The sequence below is a fragment of the Diabrotica virgifera genome, chromosome 8, assembly GCF_917563875.1.
Source record: "Diabrotica virgifera virgifera chromosome 8, PGI_DIABVI_V3a".
Lineage (NCBI taxonomy): Eukaryota > Metazoa > Arthropoda > Insecta > Coleoptera > Chrysomelidae > Diabrotica > Diabrotica virgifera.
The window spans coordinates 203,639,299-203,666,392 of record NC_065450.1 but is presented as its reverse complement, the minus strand read 5'-3'; the positions used below and the strand labels follow the sequence as shown (position 1 = coordinate 203,666,392).

Genomic DNA, 27,094 nt, shown 5'->3' with positions numbered 1-27,094 from the left:
GGTATCCAGGTCTATTATTGTGTTCATGTTTTAATGAAATTAGCGCGATAATTCGATGAAATAAAATTATTTTGACATAATATTTAAAAGTCAGATCAGTAGACAATTACAATGGTTTTGAATCGTCGTCATGGAAACCAATATCGTCGTCGTGGTAACCCATTATATTGAAAGTTTGGTTTTGACAACCTTGTCAAAGAATTAATTTGTGTATTTTCACTTCTAAATAAAAATTGATATAACTCTATTTTTTGTGGCTTTTTTCCAAACGTACGGCCCTAGAAAAAATATTGTTCCTAACTCATGCGGAAAGTGTCTTCCCCGCACTCGACTGCTTGCCCGAACTCCGCTATCGCATCGATCGGGTCAACGGCAGTTTCGTGCGCAAAAGTATCACTTCCCGCACTAGTTAGGAAAATAACTATTTATTAATTAGCTAAGTACTTTCAGCACATTACGTGCCATCATCAGAACTTCGTCCTACATGTATAAATCCTTCATAGAAGAGGAATTGCCAAACAACACATTAAAATGCATAGATACTGGGCAAAGCCACAGATCTCGGGTATAATAACCCTTAAAATTAATAAAACCATATCTAAATTCGCACATTGTGTGTGAGTTCAAGTGAAGCTGTTCAGTGAAGCTTGTGAGTCCACAGCTGTTCACTTGAACTCACACACAACGGTTTAACGCAGCCATATTGTCTTTTTGAAATGGAAAGAATTTAGATTTAAGATTTAAGGGTTTTTATACCCGAGATATGTGGCTTTGCCCAGTATCTATGCATTTTAATGTTGTTTGACAATTGCTCTTCTATGAAGGATTTATACCTATAGGACAAAGCTCTGATGATGGCACGTGATGTTCTGAAAGTACTTAGCTAATTAAAAAAAAAATTACACACTATCAATTTTTTTTAGAACATACACATGTTTGCCGGTTTGACCAAATATTATTTCTGCTTCATTTCCTAACCTTCTAGTTACTTCTACATTTGGCATTCTTTGAATCTATGATATTCGTAGGATTCTTCTGTAACACCAAAATTCAAACGATTCCACCGGCCCATAAACCACACCAAACAGCTGTTTTCTTTTTGAAGTAATGACAACTATTGAACCTCTTCGGGTTGCTCATCATCTCAAATACGAACATTTTGTTTATTCACGTATAGTACCCATTAACACAAAAATGAGCCTCATCGGAAAACAATTTTTTTTTTGAAAACAGTGGATCTTCTGCAAGCCCATCGACTGAAACAGTGAGGACCAACATTTAAAAGAAATTATCATTAAGAAGTAATTGTCAAGAGTGTTTCTTTTTTATGATAGTACCAATTTTCAAATAAAATTAATTTTTTTCATTGTTTTGTCTTTTTTAAACAAGTACCTCTAAATGAATCATTCTTTATATAGATACGTGAGGTTCAATCAACCTATTTTTGACCCCAGAATCTGTGGTATAATTTATGACCAATCTTTTCGGGACACACTGTATATTATAAAAGGGAGTAATTTGTCAATAATATATATACATAATAAAATTCATGCACGCAAAGATAACAAAATCTGCAATACAAAGAATTTTTAAATACGAATGAAAGTCCTACTTTTAATATTAACCATATCAAAAATAAACCTTTATCAGAACTAATCTTTTGGTTACACCATTCGTGGCTTCTAAAATTTGCAAGTCAACGAATTGCCGGAGCTAAGACGGCCGAGGGAGATCTATCAAAATGCATCTCACAACTCGCCTGTCCAGCACGGTAAAAATCCAACAAAGATTACTTCCCAATACTCAGATTATAGTCCATGTGGTGAGACCTCTCCCGTCTGAAAAAATTTCTGATTCGGTTTCTTTGTGGATTTCCATTCAAAAATGTCCGCTTTAAACAAATCTGAAGGGTGCCGGTCGGAATTTTTTGGGCAGAAATTGTTTAAACAATTTTTTTAAACAAACACAAAAGATCACGTTTTTTTGCTCTGGAACATATATTTTTAGGTATTTTAGGTCATTCTAAACAAGAAAGGAATCTTGTAATTTTTCTTAAAAATTGATAGTTTTCGAGTTATAGGCGATTTAAAAGCTGAAAAATGCGAAAATTCGCATTTTCGAGGCTTAAAACCTCATATTTAGATTAGTATTTTTGAGGTTGCCAAATACTTATATTGAAGATTAAACATTCAGCTTCAAGATTCTGTAGAGTGATCTCGTCTAACCTTAATTTATACCGTTGTTTTTTTAACTGTTAAATATGCGTGTTTTTCCGATTTTTTTGCCGGTGCGGCGCGCTCTATTTCAAAAATCTCCAATTTTCCTCCGAAAAATATTTTTCCTAGATTCTTTGGGATATTCTTAATAAAATAAGTTTCTTGTCACTTTTCTCAAAAGTTAATAGTTTTAAAGTTATAAGCGATTTAAAATCCGAAAAATGACAAAAAACGCATTTTTGGATTTTAAATCGCTTATAACTTTAAAACTGTTAACTTTTGAGAAAAATGTCAAGAAACTTATTTTATTTAGAATGTCCCAAAGAATCTAGAAAAAATATTTTTCGGAGGAAAATAGGAAATTTTTGACATAGAGCGCGCCGCACCGGCAAAAAAATCGGATAAACACGCATATTTAACAATTAAAAAACAACAGTATAAATTAAGGTTAGACGAGATCACTCTACAGAATTTTGAAGCTGAATGTTTAATCTTCAATATAAGTATTTGGCAACCTCAAAAATACTAATCTAAATATGAGTTTTTAAGCCTCGAAAATACGTATTTTCGCATTTTTCAGATTTTAAATCGCCTATAACTCGAAAACTATCAATTTTTAAGAAAAATTACAAGAGACCTTTCTTGTTTAGAATGACCCAAAATATCTAAAAATATATGTTCGAGAGTAAAAAAATGTGATCTTTTGTATTTGTTTAAAAAAATTGTTTAAACAATTTCTGCTAAAAATTCCGCCCGGCACCATTCATATTTGTTTAAAGGGAGCATTTCTGAATGGTAATCCACAAAGAAACCGAATCAGAAATTTTTTTCAGACGGGAGCGGTCCCACCACATGGACTATTAGGACTAGAACTAATAAAAATATAATAAAAGAATAAAAATAATAAATAATCATTTCGTTGTGAACCGAAACAAGAACCGTCTTATTTTAGTTAGTTCAGAGAGCGGCAAAAGCACTCTAACTAGTTTCAACCCTTCTTAGGGTCTCATCAGAGAGTGCATATTTGATTTATCATACAGAACTAAAAAACTTCGTTTGTATAATGGTATAAAAAGTGGTATAAAATGTTGTATAATAGTACCATTATACAAACGAAGTTTTTTACTTCTGCATGATTTCTTAATTGTGGTATACAGACAGCCAGCTACTGGGCTTTTCCCATTGATTTTGCATATTTTATTCTCTGAAATTATTATTTATTATTAATTTTTAATTACAGTGGAACCCCGATAAGTCGGCCCCCGATAACCTGGAAGTCCGGCTAACCCGGACCGATTTTTATCAGACAAACATTACAACAATAAAAATGTATGTCCTTTATGCTGGATTTTCCAATTTCTTTTCAACATCTTAAAATATTTGCTTTTATCTTTCCTTATAAACATATTGTTCGAATACTATAATATCTTATATTTTTCAGGCTAATTTTATTTATCATAATAAACTTTCTTCGTAAAAATTTGTCGCTTTAGCGAATTCCTATGTAGTTCATTCGTTTCAATTTTCAATGTCAAACACATTATACAATGAGAGATAATGCGTATTTGTGTAATTTGATACATAATATACCTTAGTAAAAATGACTGGCATGGCAGACAACGCTCATTCTCGTGTTATCGAAACCAACAGGCATCTGTAGTATCCTTTATTTACTTGAAACTGTCTAGCATTGTTTAGAAAAGACTATTAAAAAATTATTTTTCAAACAATGGTCTTAGTCTTCACTCTTATTAAATAACATAAGTTCGTTCTCGTTGCGAGACGGTATTGTGTGTGTGTAGTAAAGTCGCATTGTTCGTTCCGCGTAAATATATTCAGATTTTGTTTGCGTGATTTTTTGTCTACGTAATGGCAATAAAACTTAAAATGTTATTTTTGTTTCAAAATGATAACAAAAGACAGTTTGGACAATCGGTGCAAAGCTAAGAAAGCTAAAAATGAGACTCTCGACGACGCTTTGTATGTGTGGAACGCGAACGTGGTTTACAAGTGTCTGTGTGCCAATGATAACGGAAAAAGACTAAGTTTTCACTCTAATGGCATATAACATATCCCACCAGAATGAAAACAATGGGAACCTTCTCTGGTTACACCTCCGAGGCTTCTACAATTTGCAAGCCATACGGATGCTGAGACTAAGGAAGATGAGGGAATTCTACAATTTACAATTCACGTCACATCTGCTCAGCGCGGTAAAGTTCCAACGAGACTGGTTCCCTTCATACTCCACACAGAGTAAATGTAAATCAAAAATGAATAACCATTTTCAATTTCGTTGCAAAACGAAAATACAGCCGAACCATATTCCAGTCCAATCAGAGAGTGCTGCAAGCACCTCTACCGGTTTCGAAACTTATTAGTCTCTCATCAGGAGGCACATATGCTGCTCTCCCTGATCCAACCAAAACAAACCCCAGCGTGCAGTCCCGAATTGCAACGAACGAAATGGCATAGATGCCCTAGCGGCAACTGCTAGCAAAAGACTAAGTTTTCACTCTAATGGCATATAACATATCCCAACAGAATGAAAACAATGGGAACCCTCATCTTCCTTAGTCTCAGCATCCGTATGGCTTGCAAATTGTAGAAGCCCCGGAGGTGTAACCAGAGAAGGTTCCCATTGTTTTCATTCTGGTGGGATATGTTATATGCCATTAGAGTGAAAACTTAGTCTTTTGCTAGCAGTTGCCGCTAGGGCATCTATGCCATTTCGTTCGTTGCAATTCGGGACTGCACGCTGGGGTTTGTTTTGGTTGGATCAGGGAAAGCAGCATATGTGCCTCCTGATGAGAGACTAATAAGTTTCGAAACCGGTAGAGGTGCTTGCAGCACTCTCTGATTGGACTGGAATATGGTTCGGCTGTATTTTCGTTTTGCAACGAAATTGAAAATGGTTATTCATTTTTAATTATAACGGAGTTTATCTGTAAGCATACCATATTTTAATAATTTTTACCATTTTCTCCGGCTAACCCGAATTTTCGATAACCCGGATCGGCCGCGGTTCCGATTAATCGGAGTTAACGGGGTTCCACTGTACTTCAAAAATTACAAATGTTCATTTTTTATCTTTTTATAACTCAATCTATTTTTAGGTTTGTACTAGGAAACGACCTCTTTCTTTGTGGTAAACATATCTATACCCACTTCAAAGACTGCAAAGATAGCGGATCTTACCTTTGCGGTGACAGAATAGTTGATGTTATAGCTTTCCACAGCAAAAATGTAAGTTACTCTCTGGACTAAACTAAAATTTTTCTCGCTAACCACATTTCATTTATTTAAATTGAAAAGATTCAAAAAGCTGAGGAATACGGTCTAACAATGAATGCGAAGAAGGCAACATTTATGAGAATATCGAAATCTCAAAGAAATAACAAGAATCTTTTCATAGGCGGAATAGTTCAGAGAAATAAGGAAAAAATATCCTGTTGGTGACACAACCCCCTCCAGGCCGATACCAAATTTTTTGAGTAGTATGGACATCTATAATAATAACCTATATGTTTCCTGCAGCCGATTTTGATGATATACATAGTTATAAACAAATGAAGATCAAAAGACGGTAAATTTTCGCTTTTTTCGTCTATTACCAAAAAGTTAAGCATTTTAAACAAATTTGAGAGTAAGAAACTCATAAATCGTACAAAAAACTTCAATATGGCGTTCGCTGAATATGTCTATCCTTATTGGTTGCTTTGCAAATTGCAAAATAAATCATACATTTTGAGTATTTATAAATATTCATAACATGTAAAAATTAACTTACAACCTTCTTATTACACGGAATGCTGAGACTTCTAATGCTTAAATCATACCCTAAATTTCAAAGCAATCGGTCAAATAGTTTAAAAGTTATTTAATTTGTTTATCCCAAATTAATTTATTTTTGAAACACTGTAAGTCAGAAAATGATGAAGTTACAGTAATACTTTGGATAGTTTATGAAAGAAGAAGATTTACACTATTAACTTAATTAAAAAAAAAGAATGTGTGTGTACTTTGTACGCACGTAAGAAGTTATGCTTCTATTATATAATTTCAACGAAATAAATATACTTAACAGTTATAATACAAAAAATTAACAATAATTACCAAAAATTAACCAAAACTTAACAATGCCAAATATTAAAAAAAAAAAAAGAAAAAAGTATGAATCGTCCGGTATTTGAACCCGCAATCTCGCGATTTCTCGATCTCCGGTCCAATGCTCTACCAACCAGGCCATAAGGCGCATGTTACTGACGTTTCAGATATACATAATTACACATCACGGTGACAAGTGAAATATAAAAATAGATGTTTTATTATTTTACGCCCAAGGAAGACAAATCCAAAGACACAAAACTATAATAAATAATACATTTACTAAAAAACACTAATATATTATTTTAATGGCTTATTTGCGCTGATACATCATTTGAAAGATTAGCAACTAAACGTCATACTGGCTGTGTGCGCATGCGCGCAGATTTATGAAAAATTTTACTCTCAATCGCGCCTAAAGAAGTATAACTTCAAAAATGACAAAAAATAATTCTAAATATTGCATAATTATTTTGCAAAAACATGTGAATTAAAAAGGGGGGGCTAACTTCGTCCCTAATTGTCCTATGACAATTGTTTTTCTTTCTAAATGTGTATAAAAATTCAGTCTTTCTAAATATGAAAAAATAATTTTTACACGGGTAACGGTTAAAAACATACTCTACTTGTTTATAAGTAAGCAAAAAATCGACATGTTTTTGCAAAATAATTTTACACTGTTTAAAATTACTTTTTGTCATTTTTTTTTTAATTAGGTTAATAGTATAAATCTTCTTCTTATAAACTGTCTGAAGTATTAACGTGACCTCATAATTTTCTGGGTTGTTGAAAGACTGATAGGTTTTGTACACACTTGAAATGAATGAAAGAAGTGAAAGAAGTATATTAAAGTGTGTAAATGTATTTTAATTTCCTTAGCTAAGCGCTTTCGACATAAAAGTCATCTTCAGAGCTAATGGTCAATATATAAAAAGTACCGGCTACTTAGGATTGTATTTTCTTGCATCGCATTAAGAAATTTGTAATTCAGGTCCACTGTACAACTCCGGCTGATGAAAGCTAGTTTTAATTTTTAGTTTTTCTATGGTAAAACAATAAAAACAACCACTGGGACGATACATACATATAAAAATTTTTTCATGGTAAAGGTTTTACCCAACCATTTTGAAGTGATATGAGCTGGCTACTGAAGTGATATGAGAGTCAGTAGCCAGCTCATATCACTTCAAAATGGTTGGGTAAAACCTTTACCATGAAAAAAATTTTATATGTATGTATCGTCCCAGTGGTTGTTTTTATTGTTTTACCATAGAAAAACTAAAAATTAAAACTAGCTTTCATCAGCCGGAGTTGTACAGTGGACCTGAATTACAAATTTCTTAATGCGATGCAAGAAAATACAATCGTAAGTAGCCGGTACTTTTTATATATTGACCATTAGCTCTGAAGATGACTTTTATGTCGAAAGCGCTTAGCTAAGGAAATTAAAATACATTTACACACTTTAATATACTTCTTTCACTTCTTTCATTCATAATTTTCTGACTTGTTTCAAAAAAATGAATTTGGGATAAACAAATTAAATAACTTTTAAACTATTTGACAAATTGGTCTGAAATTTACAATATAATTTAAGCACAAGAAGTCTCAGCATTCCGTGTAATAAGAAGGTTCTAACTTAATTTTTCTGAACATTTATATAATCTCAAAATTTATGACTTTTTTGCAATTTTCTAAGCAACAAATAAGGATAGACATATTCAGCGAACGCCATATTGAAGTTTTTTTATATGATTTATGAGTTTCTTATTCTCAAGTTTGTTTAGAATACTTCACTTTTTAGTAATAGACGAAAAAAGCAAAAATTTACCGATTTTTGATCTTCATTTGTTTATAACTATGTATATCATCAAAATTGGCTGCAGGAAACATATTATTGGTTATTAATATAGATGTCCATACTACTCGAAAAATTTGGTTTCGGCCTGGAGGGGGATGCGTCACGAGAAAAATCTTATTTCTCTGGACTAGAACCAATGTCGAACGAGTAGATCAATATGCATATCTTGGAACAAGGAACAATAATCAACTCCACAGGAGCTTACTTACAGGTAATCAAAATCAGAATAGAAAAGGCTAGAGCAAATTTTAACAAAATGAGAATAGTGCTCTGCATAAGGGATTTAAAGTTAGAGATAAGAGTTAGGTTGGCTAGGCGCTACGTTTTCTCGACTATGTTTTATGCAATGGAAGCTTGAACCTTGAATGCGGCATCAATGAAAAAATTGGAATCATCCGAGCTGTGAGTATACAGACGAATTCGGAAAATATCGTGGACAGAATACGTCACAAATAAAGAGTTTCTGAGAAAGATGAATAAAGAAATATTACAATAAAAATAAGAAAATTGGAATATCTCGGACATATTACAGATATATACATTTTGCTTGGACTGAACAAAATCTACAATAACGACAATTCATAAAAAAGGCAGCTTCCATAAATGCGACAATTATAGAACTATTTCTCTTATATCACATGCCAGTAAAATAATGCTACATTATATTCAATGAGAGACTAAAAACATTCCTTCAAAGAGAAATTCCACAAGAGCAAACTGGATTTACCAAAGGTAGAGGTACTCGAGAACACCTGTTGAATATAAGACAGATAATCGAAAAATCTAGGGAATTTAATATTCCACTGTACATTATGCTTTATAGATTATCGTAAGGCGTTCGACAGGGTCAAGTGGAGACACTTATGGCGAATACTGAAAGAAGTAGGCGTACCCCAACACCTTATTTCGCTTATAACTGAACTATACGAGCACACTACTGGATCAGTTAAAGTGCTTGACACACTTTCAAACGAATTTCATCCAGAACGGGGTGTCAGACAGGGATGTATACTATCTCCACAATTATTCAATATATATGGAGAGCATATTATGAGAAGAGCACTTGAAGGATGGGAAAAAGGCATCTCAATAAATGGTCATAAAATAAACAACCTACGTTTCGCAGATGGCACAGTCCTTCTTGCAAATAATCAAGCACAGCTGCTTGATCTTATACGACTGGTTGAAAACGAAAGTCAAATTTTTGGTCTGCAATTAAACATATCAAAGACAAAGATCATGATAGTGGATAGACTACATAACAATCATCCACACATAACCACAATTGATCGGTTTAAGGTTGTGAGCTCATACTTATATCTGGGATCATTAATCACAAACACAGGGTCACTACAGGAAGAAATAAAACGTAGATGTGATCTAGCAAAAGTCGCCATAGCAAAAATGAGCACAATATGGAAGGACTGTCAAAGTTCAAAAGCGTTAAAGATGAGGTTGATCAACTGCTTAATATTCCCAATACTGACCTATGGATGTGAATCTTGCACCCTGAGAAATTCGGAAAGAAAGATAGACGCCACTGAAATGTTCTGTTGGAGACGAATGCTACGAATTCCTTGGACCGACCATAGAACAAATAATTCAATTTTAAGAGAGCTAAAAGTTAGCCAACGGCTCTCCAGTAAAGTCCATCTCCAACAATTAAAATACTTTGGAGATGTTATGAGAGCCAACACAGAAAACATGGAAAGACTCATTATACAAGAAAAGGTGGAAGGCTCAAGATCACGAGGAAGATCCCCAACAAGATGGATCGATCAGATTACAGGAATATGCAAAAGACCTATGCATGAGTTAAAAGAAATGACCAGAGACAGAGATCTTTGGAGACGGACAATACACGACATCACGTCGACCACTACACTCCGTCCGGGGGTCAGTCAGGATTGAAGAAAGAGACATCTTGCTTCAGTTGATTATGCAGGGTAAGATTCAAGGAAAAGGAAGCATAGGAAGACGTAGAACATCATGGCTGCGCAACCTGAGAGAATGGTACGGATGTACATCATATGAATTTTTCATAGCAGTCCGGATATGTCCTATGATGATTGCTGACCTCCGTCGCGAAAATGGCACTTGAAGAAGAAGAGAAAGCTCAGAAATGTGTTTTTGATAAATAAATTATGTTCACGTAGTAGTTAGAAGTAGAAGACCCATACATTCGAGCATAGGTGGTAGTAAGTAAGGGACGGTTAATAGAGCACTATCTAGACCCTCTAGAGAGGGGGAGAGAGAGAAATGTCAGACTATTCTGCTTTATTTGCAAACATTATTGACATCATTTCAACGTTAAAATTATTTTTCCTTTCAGAGTCGAAGACTAACATCTCTAATAGCATGTGAAGGAAGAATGATTAGAGTTTTGGAGCACGCTAGAGTGACTGTAAGCATGGAGGTTGAAAGTTCTCCCACCATTCTTCATATTTACCAATACGAAGAGACTGAAGCAGTTCTTTTTGGTACCGCTGATGGTCGAGTTGGCATCTTAGACGTAGAAAAGTAAAATGTGTTTCTTATACTTATGATAGTTTGTTTTTAAGATTTTAAGTATTCAAAACCTTATTAAAAACATGTGTTGTTGCAAAGTTAATCGTAAATTATGTTTTTAATTAGGTTGTAATTAGGTCGTAAATTATGTTTTTAATTGGGTATTTATATTTCGTATATTGTCCTAATAGGCTATTGATTATGTATTTTAGAAAGGAACTACAACGTATTAGGGCCGGCGTAGCGCAGGCGATAGTATGCTTGCCTTACATGCTGGTAGGCCGGGGTTCAAATCCCACCGCCGTCAAGAACAACTAGACATTTTTAAAATGTCTATAGGACCCAGGTCGACTCAGCCTGAATAAAATGAGTACCTTGGGTAAAACCAGGGGTAATATTAGGCGGTTGAAGCGTAGCACTGGCCTTGTTACCTTTCTTGTATACCGTAGGCCCTAGATATAGCAGACTACCCTGCTATAATCCCAAAGCCGCGTCAGCGGTATAAAATAAAGCGGGAGACTATTATTATTATACTACAACGTTAACGGGATTTATTGTTTCATATAGTCAATGGACCTCTAAATATAAAAAACCCGCGGATTGCTATCATTTAGAGGGGTGTGTTTTTGAGAAAGGAGTGAATTAGTCCCTAGGCACAGGGCGAATTAGGGTGAGTTCTATGCACTTTTGGTACAAACAGGTCTACAGGAAAATTGTTTCAGGTTAAATTTACTATTAGTATGGTATAACTAGACCCAAACCCAGACATCCAAAGTGAAAGTTATCCTCCAACACCAAATTGTTCTATATGGTCCACATAATGTACAGAAAAAAGTCACACCATTTTGAGCGTCGGGTTTGGGGGGAGAGGGGGAGAAATCGGTAAATTCGTAGTTTTTTACGTTTTTCGTCAATATTTCTAAAATTATGCAGCTTAGCATGAACAACCCTCTATACAAAAATGTTCTACATTAAATTTGAAATAAAAATAGGTCCTATGCATAATCATCCTAAAATGAACGGTTCCAAAGTTACGGAGGTAGTATAGTATAATTGGTCCAAAAAAGGCCTAACTCAGACGTCCAAAGTAAAAGTTTTCCTCCAACACCAAATTGTTCTATATGGTCCACATATTGTTCAGTAAAAAGTTACACCATTTTGAGCGTCCGGTTTAAGGGGAGATGGGGGAGAAGTCGGTAAATAAGTAGTTTTTTTACGTTTTTCGTCAATATTTTTAAAACTATGCTTTAACGTAAACAATGTTCTATACAAAAATGTTTAACATATAATTTAAAACAAAAAAGGTCCTTTACATAATTGTTATAAAATCAACGGTTCCAGAGTTACGGAGAGTGAAAAGTGGAGGTTTTCGATACTTTTGATATTTTTTGGGCAATTTATAATATTATTACTGATGAAAGAAATTTTCTTTAACACTATTGTGTTTTGTAAATAAAATTTGCTATTTCAGTAGCCGATGGTATGTTAGTGATAAGCCCTTGAAGAAACGTCAACCCAGGCCCGGACTGGGCCGCCGGCCCACCGGCCAGCGGGCCGGTGCGCCTTTTGCCTTCGTTAGTATATATCCATTAAAAAAATTAAACGCTGAAAAATTTTTTTTAACCTTTACACAAAGACTAGGTGGCAACCATTCCCCTAAAAACTGTTTTTACTGAATGAAGAAGCTGCTATAGAAACCTATATAATGAAGCCAGTTGGTACAACAAAGTATAACTTTTACCAGGTATCAGATAATCAAATAGCACAGATACGCGCGGCGCCCTCGAAGACCATTTTTACGATTCGGGCGCCTTTCGTAGGTATCAATATCCGGTGATTCTATTATAATATATAGGTAGCTTAGATTCGGCGAGCGGCGCCCTCTAAGACCATTTTTTAATTCCTTTGTCTTTTGTAGGTATCAATATCCACTGTCTCTATTATAATAAATAGCTTAGATACGACGCGCGGTGCCCTCGAAGACCATTTTTAGATTCTGGCGCCTTTTGTAGGTATCAATATCCGCTGTTTATATTAGTTTATATTATAATAAATAGCTTAGACACGACGCGCGGCGCACTCGAAGATCATTTTTAGATTCTGGCCCCTTTTGTAAGTATCAATATCCGCTGTTTCTATTATAATAGGTAAATAGCTTACTTAGATACGACGCGCGACGCCTTCGAAGATAATTTTTACGATTCGGGCGCCTTTCGTAGGTATAAATTTCCGCTGTTTCTATTATAAAAATGGTCTTCGAATGAGCTGCGCGTTGCATCTAAGCCATTTAATTATCTGATACTTGATACAAACAGTGTTACATCCCACAATTGGCCTATAATAGGCAGGTGTAGTTTTCTGCTCTCCATAACTACATTATACATATAGGATTGTTGCGCCCCTGAATCCTAAATAATGAAGCCATTGGGTACAACAAAATACAACTTGTCAACTTTTATCAGGTATTAGATTGTTGCGCCCCAGAATCCTAAATAATGAAGCCGTTGGGTACAACAAAATACAAATTGTCAACTTGTATCAGATATTAGATAATCAAATGGCTTAGATACGACGCGCGGCGCCCTCGAAGACCAATTTTTACGATTCAGGCGCCTTTCGTAGGTATCAATATCTGCTGTTTCTATTATAACATAAGAGTGTTACATCATCTCACAATTGCCCTAAAATATATGAGTGCATTCTTCTGCGCTCCATGACTAGGACCATACATGTAGGATTGTTGGGCCCTAGAATCCTACATAATGAAGTCCGTGGGCGTAGTAGAAACGCAACTTTGTCAGAATGCGCAAAAAGTGGCCATTTTAATGTTTGGTATAAATGTTTAAGAAATTCGATATGCATCCTTTAAAAATAAGAGCTTGCCGATATTGTAACATCCCATTAATCATTTACATCCCATTTATACTCCGGGCACTGAAGTGAGTCAAAAAGTCGCCTCACTACTGGAATCTCGTGCCTGATGGCCTCCCTGGCCACATCTGTAGCAGGAGCCGCTCTGTTTTCTCCCTTGCAGTCGGTTTTACCATGACTGAACTGTAGGCATCTGAAGCATCGCTGGACATGCAGTCTCTCTTTCGTATCTTGCACGAGTTATAGGCAATATGTTCTTTTTCCAGTGCTTTTTTGGCTGCGATGCGCGTCAGTCTGACTGTGACGTTTGTGTTGCCTTCTCTATTTTCCCTTATAGAGACGAGTTTGATGTGTTAGATTTTCTGCTGCCGGTATACCTGCGATCCTGTCTCAGGATTTCTTCCTTTTTGGCATCACTGTCTATATTAAATATATCCACCTGGTCCCGATAGCCCCGGACGTTCTCTACTTCGTTTTCCTCCGTGCGGGCCACGCTTATCTTCTTCAGGTGTTCGGCCTGTTCTTTCCATGCCACTTCGAGCTTTAGGTCCCTCTACCTAATCTTCTTAGCGCTTTTGACACCAATTTGACTCTTCCTCTTGTCTGCACTGCCTTTGTTTAGCTTTAGCAACTCGGCGTAGGATTTTCCACCTCCCTTCACTATCACCTTCTGCGTCACCACGTTTATACTCCTCCAGCGCGAGGTGGAGGTCCATGCCCATAAAGGTGACTTCGAGGAGCTTCCTGAGGTTCCTACCTCTGTAGCCCCCCCCCTATAGTGTTAGGGACGCCTCTCTGGTCTCCAGTGTCTATGTCTTCCCTCAATAATTTAGAGATAATTGCCAGTAGTCTCTTGTCCCCTTCCATTTCTGTCACCCCTTTCTCTACAGGTATTATGAAAATAGTTTGACGATTTCCCCGGTTCTCTTTTTCCCGACTCTACCTTCTAATTGTGATCATAGAATTAAGTGGGAGATCTCTTGGTCTGCATGTACCTACTGCACTTACTACCAGTTTCGGTTTTTCCTGGACAGGTCGTTGGACCATTCCCCTTCACCTAGAAGTCCAGGTTCCAAGACCATTACTAAGTCGCCTGGAGATTTATTTCCTCTTCCAGGTTTGACGACCGTAAAGTAAAGTGATCTTCCTATTCGAATTTATAATGTTAATTTTTTCAAAGCCTCTTTCCCTTGAGTTCAGGACCGTTGCGATCATTTGTATCTTTCTTTCACTAAGTTATTCGGGAAAGAACTCTTCGAAGTCCATTTGTGTGGACACGCTTGCCGCCTCTTAGTCGTTCCTTCCTCACCGCTTTTCTCCACTATTATATTTCGGTTCTCAATGCTGCCGAGGACGACTTCTCTGAAAGTGCCCTCCATGTCTTCGGTGGACAGTAGTCTTCGACAGTTTAACCACAGCGCGAGACGGTTCTCCAATAGGAAGACGATCAGTGGAAAGACCACGAAAACGATGGAACGACAACTTACTAGAAGCACATTGAAAAAACAGACAGTCATGTCTATACAAAAAGAAGAAGATGTCTTTGGTGACTCTTTTAAGGTTTTTTACCTCATTCTTGATTTCGACTTTCGTGTTCTTATGGTCGGACGTTAGTTTCACTAAATTATTTGTAACTTTGGTAAGTTTATTCATTGCTCTTACCATAGCCGTTATTTCGGAACTCTACTCCTTCTCTCTAGATCTTTTCTCCCCAAGTGAGGAGCTCCTTTGCAAGGTTGTCTCCGCTAGAAGCTCCGTCTTGTTCAGGTCCCTACCCCTGACCGGAATTCTTCCAACAGATCCCCTTTTTCCGAAGTCTCCTTCCTCTTTTCTTCTTCGCTGAATACTTTCCCTTTGTTCCCTTCACTACTGATGAACACGATATTATCATCTCATCATAGCTTGTTCCAGCTTGCATTATCACCGGTGACTCGCTCCATTGTCCCTTCGTTTTGTTTTATTTTTTCCTGCGTGATTAAATACTTATCCATATAGTTTCCATGAGTATGGGCGAATTATACTGTCCGGCGATGCAGTGCGCCCTTAACCACGTTAAGGCTTGAATTTCAAATTTCAAAGGGTTTCGTCAGTTCTCCGAGGGCTCCGTTTGCGGCTGTCTGATCTAGGTCATTCGTAGAACCAGTAGAACCATTTGAACCAGTAGATTCCTCTAAAGAAGCAGTTGAAAAATTACTCAAACTTTTCAAACATTTGTTTTAAATCACCCGAGATCATCAAAAAATGTAACGGAGGAAAAGGGATACTGGGAAACTGAAGCTATATTTTTATGGCATCTTAATATAATTTACTGTTTCCAATAAAAATAGTAAATTACTTTATCGATTTAAATTAAAATAAACTTAAAAAAATCACAAGTAATATTTATAGAGTTACTTGAAAATACATGCGTTAGGATTTGAAAAAAGTTTGATGTAAAAAAGGGTGGGGGGTCTGGCGCCTTTTTTAGGATTTGGGTTGGCGCCTTTTTTATGTGCCAGTCCGGCCCTGCGTCAACCTCACCACCCAAAATCATCATCAATTGCCCATAAAATATAAAAAGTATGGAAAACCTCCACTTTTCACCCTCCGTAACTCTGGAACCGTTGAATTTATAAAAATTCTGTATAGGATCTTTTTTGTTTTAAATTTTATGTAAAACATTTTTATATAGAATATTGTTTACGCTAAAGCATAGTTTTAGAAATATTGACGAAAAACGTAAAAAAAACTACTAATTTACCGACTTCTCCCCCATCTCCCACCCCCCGACGTTCAAAATGGTGTAACTTTTTACTGAACAATATGTGGACCATATAGAACAATTTGGTGTTGGAGGAAACCTTTTACTTTGGATGTCTGGGTTAGTTCTTTTTTTGGACCAATATACTATACTACTTCCGTAACTTTGGAACCGTTCATTTTAGAAGGATTATGTATAAGCCCTTTTTTATTTCAAATTTAATGTAAAACATTTTTGTATAGAAGGTTGTTCATGCTAAACCGCATAGTTTTAGAAATATTGACGGAAATCGTAAGAAATTACGAGTTAGTTTACCGATTTCTCCCCCTTCCCCCCCCCCCTCCCCCCAAACACGACGCTCAAAATGGTGTGACTTTTTTCTGAACATTATGTGAACCATACAGAACAATTTAGTGTTGGAGGATAACTTTCACTTTGGATGTCTGGGTTATGCCACCTTTTGGATGAATTGTATCATACTATATCTAAACATCACATTTTAAAGTCAAAAATACTTTTTTTTACACAAATATATTCAAAAGAAAAGCAAGACAAAAACACGAAAGATCGCAATTTTGTTTATTACCCCATAACTTTTTTCCGCGTGGATGTAGGTATAGGTATTGCTTCACAGAAAAAAACTACCATCCTTCCTCTTTAAAATTACGTTTAGTAAAAGTCTCTAGGATGTAAAGTTTCCAAAATATGGTTTTTCAAATTTCGCCACTTACAGCGATTTTGGCCCATTTTCCTTGTTACTTCTCAAACATTGTTCTGTAATTTTTTTCTACGTAGCTTTAGGTACATCCAATGTGACATTTGAAAAGTTAATTACTAATGGTGTATTGTAAAAGGCTGTATGACCATTTTTAAGCAAGATATGGGTGTTCAAAGCCTTATACTTTTAATGATTTTTCTCAATGAAATTCTTTCTGAAATTTCTGATTATAACTTTTTATTGTATATCTAGGTATAATATGTATTGTACAATAAAAAGGAAAGCTTATTATCTTTACTTTAAAATGCTGTGCTGTACTGTAAAAAATTCTACGACTATCTTTAAACAAGCTACGCTTTTTCAAAATGTGACATATACCTACACATACAATAGGTCCCACTAAGTTGGAACCATATGGAAAACTACTTTATTATTAACTTTATGAAAAAACAGTATTCTTTATAAAATGCTCTGCATAGTCTAAAACCTAAGATGCAATCATCAGATATAAAATTTTATCAATAGTGTACGAGGTATGTTAAAAATTATGAATTTCGCTCAAGAGTAAAGACCTTTATATTTCACGAAATATCACGATTTAATATCGAAAAGTGTTATTAAGAAAAGTTATTTGGAATTAAAAACTATGTTACAATATGCAATTATATTCTTCTAATTGAAAAAAATATAAAAAATTTAAAAATTTTCTCAAATTACGGATACCCTTGCATATCCTACGGATATCTTGTTTAAAAATAGTCCTAAAATTTTTTGCAATACACCATTTTAAAGTAAAGGAAATAAGCTTTTTTTTATTTCACAATGTATATACCTAAATGTACAAGAAAAAAGTCATAATGAGACATTTAAAAAATAATCATTAAAAATATTAAAAATCAGTAAAAGTATAAAACCTTGAAAAAGCATAACTTGCTTAAAAAGAGCCGTATAACCTTATACAATAGACCATTTTAAAGGTAATTATTCTCTTTAAACTAAATGTATCATCATTGCATCTACCTAGAAATGCGTAGAAAAAAGTTACTGTGAGCAGCGAAATTTGAAAAATCCTATTTTGGAAACTGTAAATCCTAGAGACTTTTACCGAACTTCATTTTAAATAGGAAGGATGAAAGTTATTTTTCGCTGAAGCAATGCCTATACCTATATCCCTGTGGAAAAAAGTGATTGGGCAAAAAACAAAATTGCTTTCATTCTTGTTTTTTTCTTGCTTTACTTTTGAATATATTTTTGTAAAAAAATATTTTTGGCTTTAAATTTGTGATATTTCGATAGTAAATGTAACCTGGAATAATTCACCCTAATTCACCTTGTGCCAAGGGACTAATTCACCCCTTTCTCAAAAATGCACTCATTTAAATGGTAGCACTCCGCGGTTTTTTCAAATTTATATGTCCGTTGACCATATGAGACAATAAAATCTCGTTAACGTTGTAGTTCCTTTTAGCTCTATTGTTTTGAACATAATTAATAGCCTATAACATTTTTATTCAGTTTTCTCACTGTGATGTAAGGGGGAATTGATGACTTGAGGGAATGGTTTCTTTTTAAATCTATCATAACGGCCAGTACGTGACAGTCATTTCAATTATTCTACTTTGAATATTTAATATAAGTTTTAGAGAAATACAAAGTGCAAAAGTAAAAAATTTAAAAAAGGAAAGAAGTGCCTTTGCACACGATTCCCCATCCATGCGGGGAATCATGCGCACGGATTGGGAAATCTTCTTCTTCTTGCAGTACCGTCTCCTATCGGAGGTTGGCTACCATCACAGCAATCTTAACTTTGTTGGCTGCAGCTCTGAACAACTGTATTGAACTGCACCCGGATTGAGAAATAGTGCTCACTAAATTCATGTTAGAACAAAAACAATAAATCAATGTGCTTATATCACAGTGAGATTAGTAGGGGAGAAAAGTATACTAAATTTGCAGTTACTCGAGCGTTATGGTGACCTATTGGGTTGTGAAGATTGGGTCCTAAAACCAAAAAAAGTTAAGTAAAGTTTTCCATTTAAGTACGGACTTTCCATTTTTTAATTTAATTTTCCATTTCCAACAATCGTTTTTTCCGATTATAGCGCCATCTGTCCATAATTCGAAAAAATGTCTCGAATAAAAGTTACTTATTTTTACGTAAGGAATCCAAATCTGCAATAAAAAATGGAGGCTCCTATTTAAGATTTTAAAGTTACCCCCACCCCACCTCTAAAGGCTGGAGTAAAGAGTCGTGTTTGAAGTTATTCGATAGATTTTTTAAAAATGTGTATTTTACAATTTTTCGATCTGATGTTCATTTCACGAAATATCGAGCAGTTCCTATTTAAAATTTTAAATTTACACACTACCCCTCTCCGTGGGGAATCGTGTTTGGTATCATTAGATAGATTATTGAAAAATATTAAAGAAGTATTTTTTAGTTTTTCGATCTGACGTTTATTTCTCGAAATATTCGCCTTTTTCTTGTGAAACTTTGTGACTCACCTATTTCCTTACGCCCCGCTCAAACCGTCAGATTTTTTAAATATACCTACACTGTTTTGCATGTACTTAACTTACCTTATCTTAATCTGACGATTTCTTCTAAGGATATATTTTTTCGGACCCCCCTTAACGAACTCCCCTGTATTAAGATCCAATATAGGGTATGGGAACATTATTTATAGGGTACAAGGTTTCTCCCCATGTTTTTCGACCAGAACGAAGCTGCGCGGACCAGGTAATGTCACTCACCACCTACATCGAAGCGGGTTTCCAAAGAAGACTTAAAACTTCAGCGGCATTTATTGATCTCTCGGCAGCTTACGATACAATATGGAGAGAGGCCTTATATACAAAATTCTCGTGCAATCCCCTGTAAACCAATAGCACGTCTAATAGATCTCATGCTCAACGACCGAATGTTTCAAGAAGTGATGGGCACAGATATCAGCCCACCAAAGAAACTTAAGAATGGCCTACCACAGGGTCAGTGCTCTCTCCACTATAAGCTTTAGCTTATACTTAGCAGATATGCCGGAAACACAATCAAGAAAGTTCGGATACGCCGATGACTGGGCCCTCACTACACGATGCAGAACGCTAGAAACGTCTGAAGAAGTTCTGACGGCAGACTTATATATATTGGGCAAATATTTTCGCAAGTGGCGACTTCAACCAAATGCATCCAAAACAGAAGTTAGTTGCTTTCACCTGAACAATAAACTTGCTGGAAAGGAACTCAACATACGGTTTGAAAATACTACACTTACCCACAACAAAACACCGAAGTACCTGGGAGTAACACTAGACAGAACGCTATCATTTAAAGAGCATTTAACAAAAACTGCCCAAAAGTTGAGTACAAGAAATAACATCATACAGAAGCTCTGCGGTACCACCTGGGGAGCATCGGCTTCAACTCTCCGCTATACTGCCTTAGCCCTTGTTTTCTCGACCGCTGAATATTGTGCTCCAGTTTGGCTACACAGTACACACGTAAAAAAGGTCGACACTCAGCTACAGAGCACTATGAGGATGATAGCTGGTACAATTAAATCAACTTCCACCCAATGGCTTCCAGTATTAAGTCACATCCCACATCCACATTTACGACGAGTTGACGCACTTACACGTGAATACAAAAAGATCATGAACAATATAAATCTGCCGATCCACCAAGATACCGAAGATGCACGAAATACCCGTCTCCGCTCTAGAAAACCACCAATAAAAACGGCAAGAATGATACATGAGGAGTTCAACATCACGAATGCATGGTCCCAAGAATGGAACGCATGGCAAAATAACATGCCCTGCATTACCCACAAGCCACCAGGTTTTGATCTTCCACGTAAAACATGGCCCACTCTAAATAGGATCCGAACCAGACATGGCAGATGTGGATACATGCTACATAAATGGGGAAAGAACCCGTCTCCTCAATGTGACTGTGGGGAGAACCAAACTATTGACCACATTATTGAAGAGTGTCCCTCCCTACAATGGTAGCCCTGAAGACTTCCTCTTTGCAACTTCAGAGTCAATTGATTATATTAATACACTTGATGTTTGTTTGTAACTATTTAAAGTTTGTTATATACCTATATTACTAGTGTTTGTAATTTTGTTCTAAATGTGTTGTAATTGCCATACGATAAATAAAATTCTCCCCCATGTGATTTTACGACGCGCTCGAGTAACTGAAAAAAAAATTGAAAATATTGTGTTTTGTGTAGTTTGCAGGGTTTCCAACGTTGGCTTGTGACAAATACCGAGAACAATAGTTCTGTATGTGCCTTAGACAGCTATGATCTAAACGGAAGTGAAGTAAATCAGGTAGTTGTTGGTAGACAAGATGGATCTATAGAGGTATATCAAGTGAATATCCAAGAACCGCTGGTGGAGTCTAAATTGATATATAAATATGTAAGTAGAGGAGTATTTTCTTACCGAAATTACAATATTTAGCGTTTTTATTAGCTGTTGTATCTACAGCATTGTATCTGCATTATATGCTTATAATAGATTAATGCAGAAGTAGTTTTTCTATCATCAGATTTGCAGCTTACTATTATAGACCAAATTTCCTTTAAATCTTCTTTCATATATGTACCTGAATTCTCTGCGCATTCCACTATTTCTTAAATGTAACAAACTGACCATCGACCATTGGAAGCATTGGAATTAGTGTATATCACCACAAAAGCACACAAGATATTCGAGAGATTATTCCTCAAGCGCCTAAGTACCAAATATTGTTCCCACAACAAGCAGGTTTTGATTTAGTTCATTGATGATGGTTTCGATAGATGGGCAGATATCTGGAGTAGTCTTGGTGAACTTGACTCTAGTGTATGACACAGTGCAACAATATATTCCTCCACATAAAATATATCAGATTACAAGGGACCCATCTTTACAGTCATGGTTGGCACCAGGCAGCCCACAGACACAGAACAGTAGGTTCTATGTTGAATTTCAGGGCAGAAGAAGTCGCTGGAGACCTCAAAATATTGGGTTCCCGCATGGAAGCATGCTGTCTTCAATACTTTTTAATATACAGTGCTAGTCAAAAGTCCATACCCCTCCTCGTATCTTTTGAACGGTTATACCTATAATAGTGAAATTTGGAAAGAGGAAATAAACGGACGTAAGCTTCTTAACTAGTCATGTCAGGTGACGTAATAGTGACAGATGACCTTACAGCGCCACTGTGACAGATAATTTTAAATGGGAACTTATGGCAAGTGTTACCTCTTTTGAAAGGTATTGAAAATACCTATTCGGTCATACTAATTTTGTTTGAGTTTAAGCCAATTTTGATGAATAAATGAAATAAGTATAAAATTGTAGTTTCGGATTTAATTAATAAAAATTCAAAATTCCGCCTATAATTACTTGTCACAAAGGTTGATGTTGACGTAAAAACTACTAGAGAATTGAAAACCGTCAACTTTTTTGACAAAAAAACCATAGGCGGACATTTGTATTCTTATTAATTAAATGCGAAACTACAATATTCTATTTATTTAATTTATTCACCAAAATCAAAATCAACTTATACCCAAAAAAATTAGTATGACTGAATAGGTATTTTGAATACCGTTCAAACGAGGTATCACTTGCCATAAGGTCCCATTTAAAATTATCATTCACAGTGGCTCTGTAACGTCATCTGTCACTATTACGTCACCTGTCATGACTAGTTAAGGAGGTTACGTCCGTTTATTTTCTTCCTCCAAATTTCACTATTATAGGTATAACCGTTCAAAAGATACGAGGGGGGGTACGGACTTTTGACTAGCACTGTATATGTTACAGTTCAAGTTGATTATCCAGTTGGAGTTGACTCCAACTAGTTGGAGTCAACTCTAACGGCTGGTTTCAGTAAAAGTTGATTATAAATATAAAATGAAGATTTATATTCAACATTTACTAGTAAAAGTAGACTCCAACTAGGAAAAGTATACTCTTGCCAATGCCATTTAGTAAAATTTGATTCTGATTCACACAAACAGCCGATTCTAGAAATTAAATGTTACTGAATATGTTCAAATTAGTCTAGGCTATATCGTCGCCCCCGTTAGGTAAATTACTCCGATTCGAATTTTTTGCACAAGCTTACTCAAAAAGAGGTCTTATAACAATCTACTGGGTGCCAGGCAGTACCTTGATCGATAAATAATTGTTTAAACAATTTTTTTAGACAAATTCACAAAAATAATTTTTTCACTTCGAACAATTTTTTTTAGATCATTTGGGTTATTCTGAGCAAAAAAAGGTATTTTGTGATTTTTCTCTAAAATTGATTGTTGTCGAGTTATAAGCGATTTAAAATTTGAAAAATGCGAAAATAGCCATTTTCAAGGCTTAATAACTCGGTTAAAATCCATTATTATGAAAGTCAGAAAGTGACCAAATCAAAGTTTATAGCCCCCTCTACAAGATCCAGCAGAAATTTTTGTCACTATTTTATTACTAAGCTTTATCTTTAATTATTAACAATGAGCGCTAAGTGCGTATTAGGCGGCCGTCAATGGTGAGTGCTAAAGAGATGCACCATTCCAGCCGTCCAATGGTGAATCTCACTCGCACTCACATTGACGGCCGCCTCAATACACGGTTAGCGCTCATTGTTGATAATTAAAAATAATATCTTATTAATGAAATAATGACAAAGATTTCTTCAGGACTTTAATCTTTGATTTTTTTCAGTTTCTGACTTTCATAATACAGTCGAAACCGCTTATTAGAATACCTGTTATAGAAATATCCCGGTTTAAGGAATAGAAATTTGACGTCCCGAAACGTTTCTACTAGCAACCAATGATCGGTTATTAGGATAACCTGGTTATAGGAATACTTTTGATTGGCACCAAAGCTATTCCAATAAGCGGGTTCGACTGTATATAATATCGTATGGCATTTTTGCCTTTCGGACAGTTCCGGCGCCAAATACATCTTTAACCCTGTTTCAAGTAACTGGTGTCGATATACACTAGCCCAGGTGGACCGACGGCTTAACGTGCTCTCCGAGGCACGGTGAGACGGCTCATGTCATTATTGGAAATGAAAACGGTTTGTCTTTAGCAGGGCTCGAAACCACGTTCACTGGCGTATGAGGCCAGCGATTATGCCGTTACTCCACGGCCGCTCGCTCGACTTTCACAATAATTATGTTTAACCGAGTTATTAAACCTTGAAAATGGTTATTTTGGCGTTTTTCAAATTTTAAGTCGCTAATAACCCGACAACAGTCAATTTTAGAGAAAAAAAGCCCAAAGGATATAAAAAAAATTTGTACGAAGTGAAAAAATTTATTTTTGCGAATTTGTTAAAATCATTGTTTATCGCCAAACGTCACTAAAAGCATTCATTATTGTACTCATTTGACCTCATTTTCGGCAGTAAAGTAACACTTTGTTTTATTGAAAGAAGAATGTTACTTTACCTGCCACGATAATTATTCAGATTAACCGAGATTGAATGTAAGTGGTCAATGGCAGCAATCGATTATTTATTTGAGTGGAATTAAAATTTATTTACTTTAATTATTAAAAATATTGTACAAAATGTATCTTATTATTAATAAAATTTATGTCAAAAAGTAAAATTCTGTCGTGTTTCTCAATTATATTCATACAAAATAAATCAAAACTTTACAGATTTAGTAATTAGGTAGCGTTTCCAAATTAGGTGGTCAACAAATAGAAAGAGTAAAAAAATACACCTACCTTGGTACGAACGTCAATGAAAATTGGGACCATTCTATAGAAATCAAATGTAGGATAGAGAAAGCAAGATCTGCATTTCAAAAAATGGCAAAGTTGTTCAAATGTCATGATTTGTCGATACCCATAAAAGTCAGATTACTACGATGTTATATATTTCCTATACTGTTGTACGGAGTTGAGTCGTGGACTCTCACAGACGCCACCTGCAAGAAAATTGAGGCTTTTAAGATGTGGCTTTATCGTCGAATCCTGAAGATATCTTATACCGACCACATTACTAATGAGGGTGTTTTGCTGAGAATGAAAAAAGAAAAAGAGCTGTTAATCAAAATAAAAACAGCCAAAATCGAATACCTCGGTCACATCATGAGGAACAGTGAGGGATATGGACTGCTGCAACTGGTCTTGCAGGGAAAAGTAGAGGGAAAGCGAGGACCAGGAAGGCGAAGGATTTCCTGGCTGAGAAATCTACGAACGTGGTTCAACACAACCACTACAAATCTTTTCAGAGCAGCAGTGTGCAAAGTGCAGATTGCCATGATGGTTGCCAACATCCGAAACGGATAGGCACTACAAGAAGAAGAAGCGTTTCCCAACCGGTGGGTCGCGGCAGATTTCAGGTGGGTCGCGGCGTGGCTCTTACAGTAGCCGAGTGACGTACAGAGTACAGAATAGCGTATCATCATGGGTGAGAGATGGGTCGCGAATATGAAAAAACATCCGAAGGTGGGTCGCCAGACATAAAAGGTTGGGAACCACTGAGATAGGTATACAATATTGATAACTATCGATTAAACATCAAAGTCGGCCATCATGCAAAAGTCATCTGTCGTTACTGTCATTCGAATTTTTTATTTCGTCTAAAATTAAAAAAAAATCCTCAAAGTTGTAAGTAAGTGTTAATGTTTTTTATGATTGACGATACAATTTTGTACGCACCACCTCAATACTCTTTATCGAACGCGTCTGTTCCTCTGCTCGTAATATCAGACTCGTTCGATAAAGAGTCACTTTACTGACTGACTTTACTGAAATTAGTTAAACAATTTTTCGACCGCGGTACCGCGTGACACCCTGTGTATTTGTTATAAGGATTGTTATACGGATGTATTTTTTGAGTAAGTTTGTGCAAAAAATCGAATCAGAATAATTTACCTAACGGGGGCGACGTTACAGACTATACTAATAAGTAGTTGAAACGGTAAAAACAAAGAAACGCACACTCATCAAAAATGCACTTGAGATTCTCGTATAATCAACATTTACTGAATTGATCCAGGAAGAGTCAACTCCAACTAATAAAAGTTGATTTAAATTTTTAAAATCAACTTTTACTGCTCGTTTCAGTTGGAGTTGACTCCAACTAGTTGGAGTCAACTCTAACTGAGAATCAACTTGAACTGTAACATATATACCAAAACCAACCACAACCGCAAAACTTAAGAAGCTTCTTATACGCTGATGAACTAGCATTGGCGGTACAGATGAAAGACTTCGGAACGTCACCTTTCATAAATTTACAAAATAATTCAAAAAACCAACTAAAACCCAAGGCAATAACTTTTCATCTAAGAAGTACAAAACCCCAAAGAAAGAGAAAGAGTTGCCTGGGGTTGTAAAACCTGAAGACAGCTTCTACTCCAAATATCTCGGAGTTGTGCTGGATCGTACTTTCATAAACAAAGCGCAATGCACAAAAAAATAAAGGATAAGGAGTAAGTGCCTGTAACAATATCACTCGGAAGCTTATAAGAAGTACAAGTACATGGAGATCCAATCCGTCAGCCATTAGACACCCAGTCAAGCACAGTAAGAATATTCAGGGTGTCCAGAAACTCTACCGACAAACGAAGAAAGAAGATTCTTCAGATAATTTTAAGACAATGTAACGCCTAATTCACCTAGTCCGAAAATGCTTCCTAAGGGAGCTAGAGCTCTTTGAAATGGCGTCATGCAATTAGTTTTTTTTAAATACCTCCAGAACACTTCTATTTAGAAAAACGAAAGTTGGTATGCATATTTAGGTACTTTCCAGAAATGAATCGATTCCATCCATTGCAAATTTCTAGTACCGGTCATAGGTGTCCGTTTTGGGTAGGGCAACGGTTATTTTATCGCCTAACTTTTTTGTCTTTAAATTTTAAGCATTTTTGACTCTGAATTATTAAATTGTAAGGTATTTTATTCCTTAAAAAAAACTCTTGCATTAAGTCGATAGGATACATCGTTTTCTAGAAAAATCAATTTGAAAACTTTCGTTTTTTGAATTTCAAAAAAAATTAAAAAAAAAACTATTTAGAAAGACAAAAACTGGTACATTTATTTATATTACAGAAA

The 27,094-nt window shown here is 35.7% G+C and overlaps 1 protein-coding gene across 1 annotated transcript in view; it reads left to right on the top strand.

Moving 5' to 3' along the window:
* LOC114325642 (Bardet-Biedl syndrome 7 protein homolog) overlaps window positions 1-27,094 on the top strand; it is an 87,108-nt gene that overhangs the window by 17,634 nt on the left and 42,380 nt on the right. Inside the window, exons 4-6 of the mRNA XM_028273755.2 lie at window positions 5,333-5,462; window positions 10,517-10,704; window positions 21,260-21,449. Coding sequence (XP_028129556.1) covers window positions 5,333-5,462; window positions 10,517-10,704; window positions 21,260-21,449 — 508 coding nt within the window. The remainder of the gene's footprint in view (window positions 1-5,332; window positions 5,463-10,516; window positions 10,705-21,259; window positions 21,450-27,094) is intronic.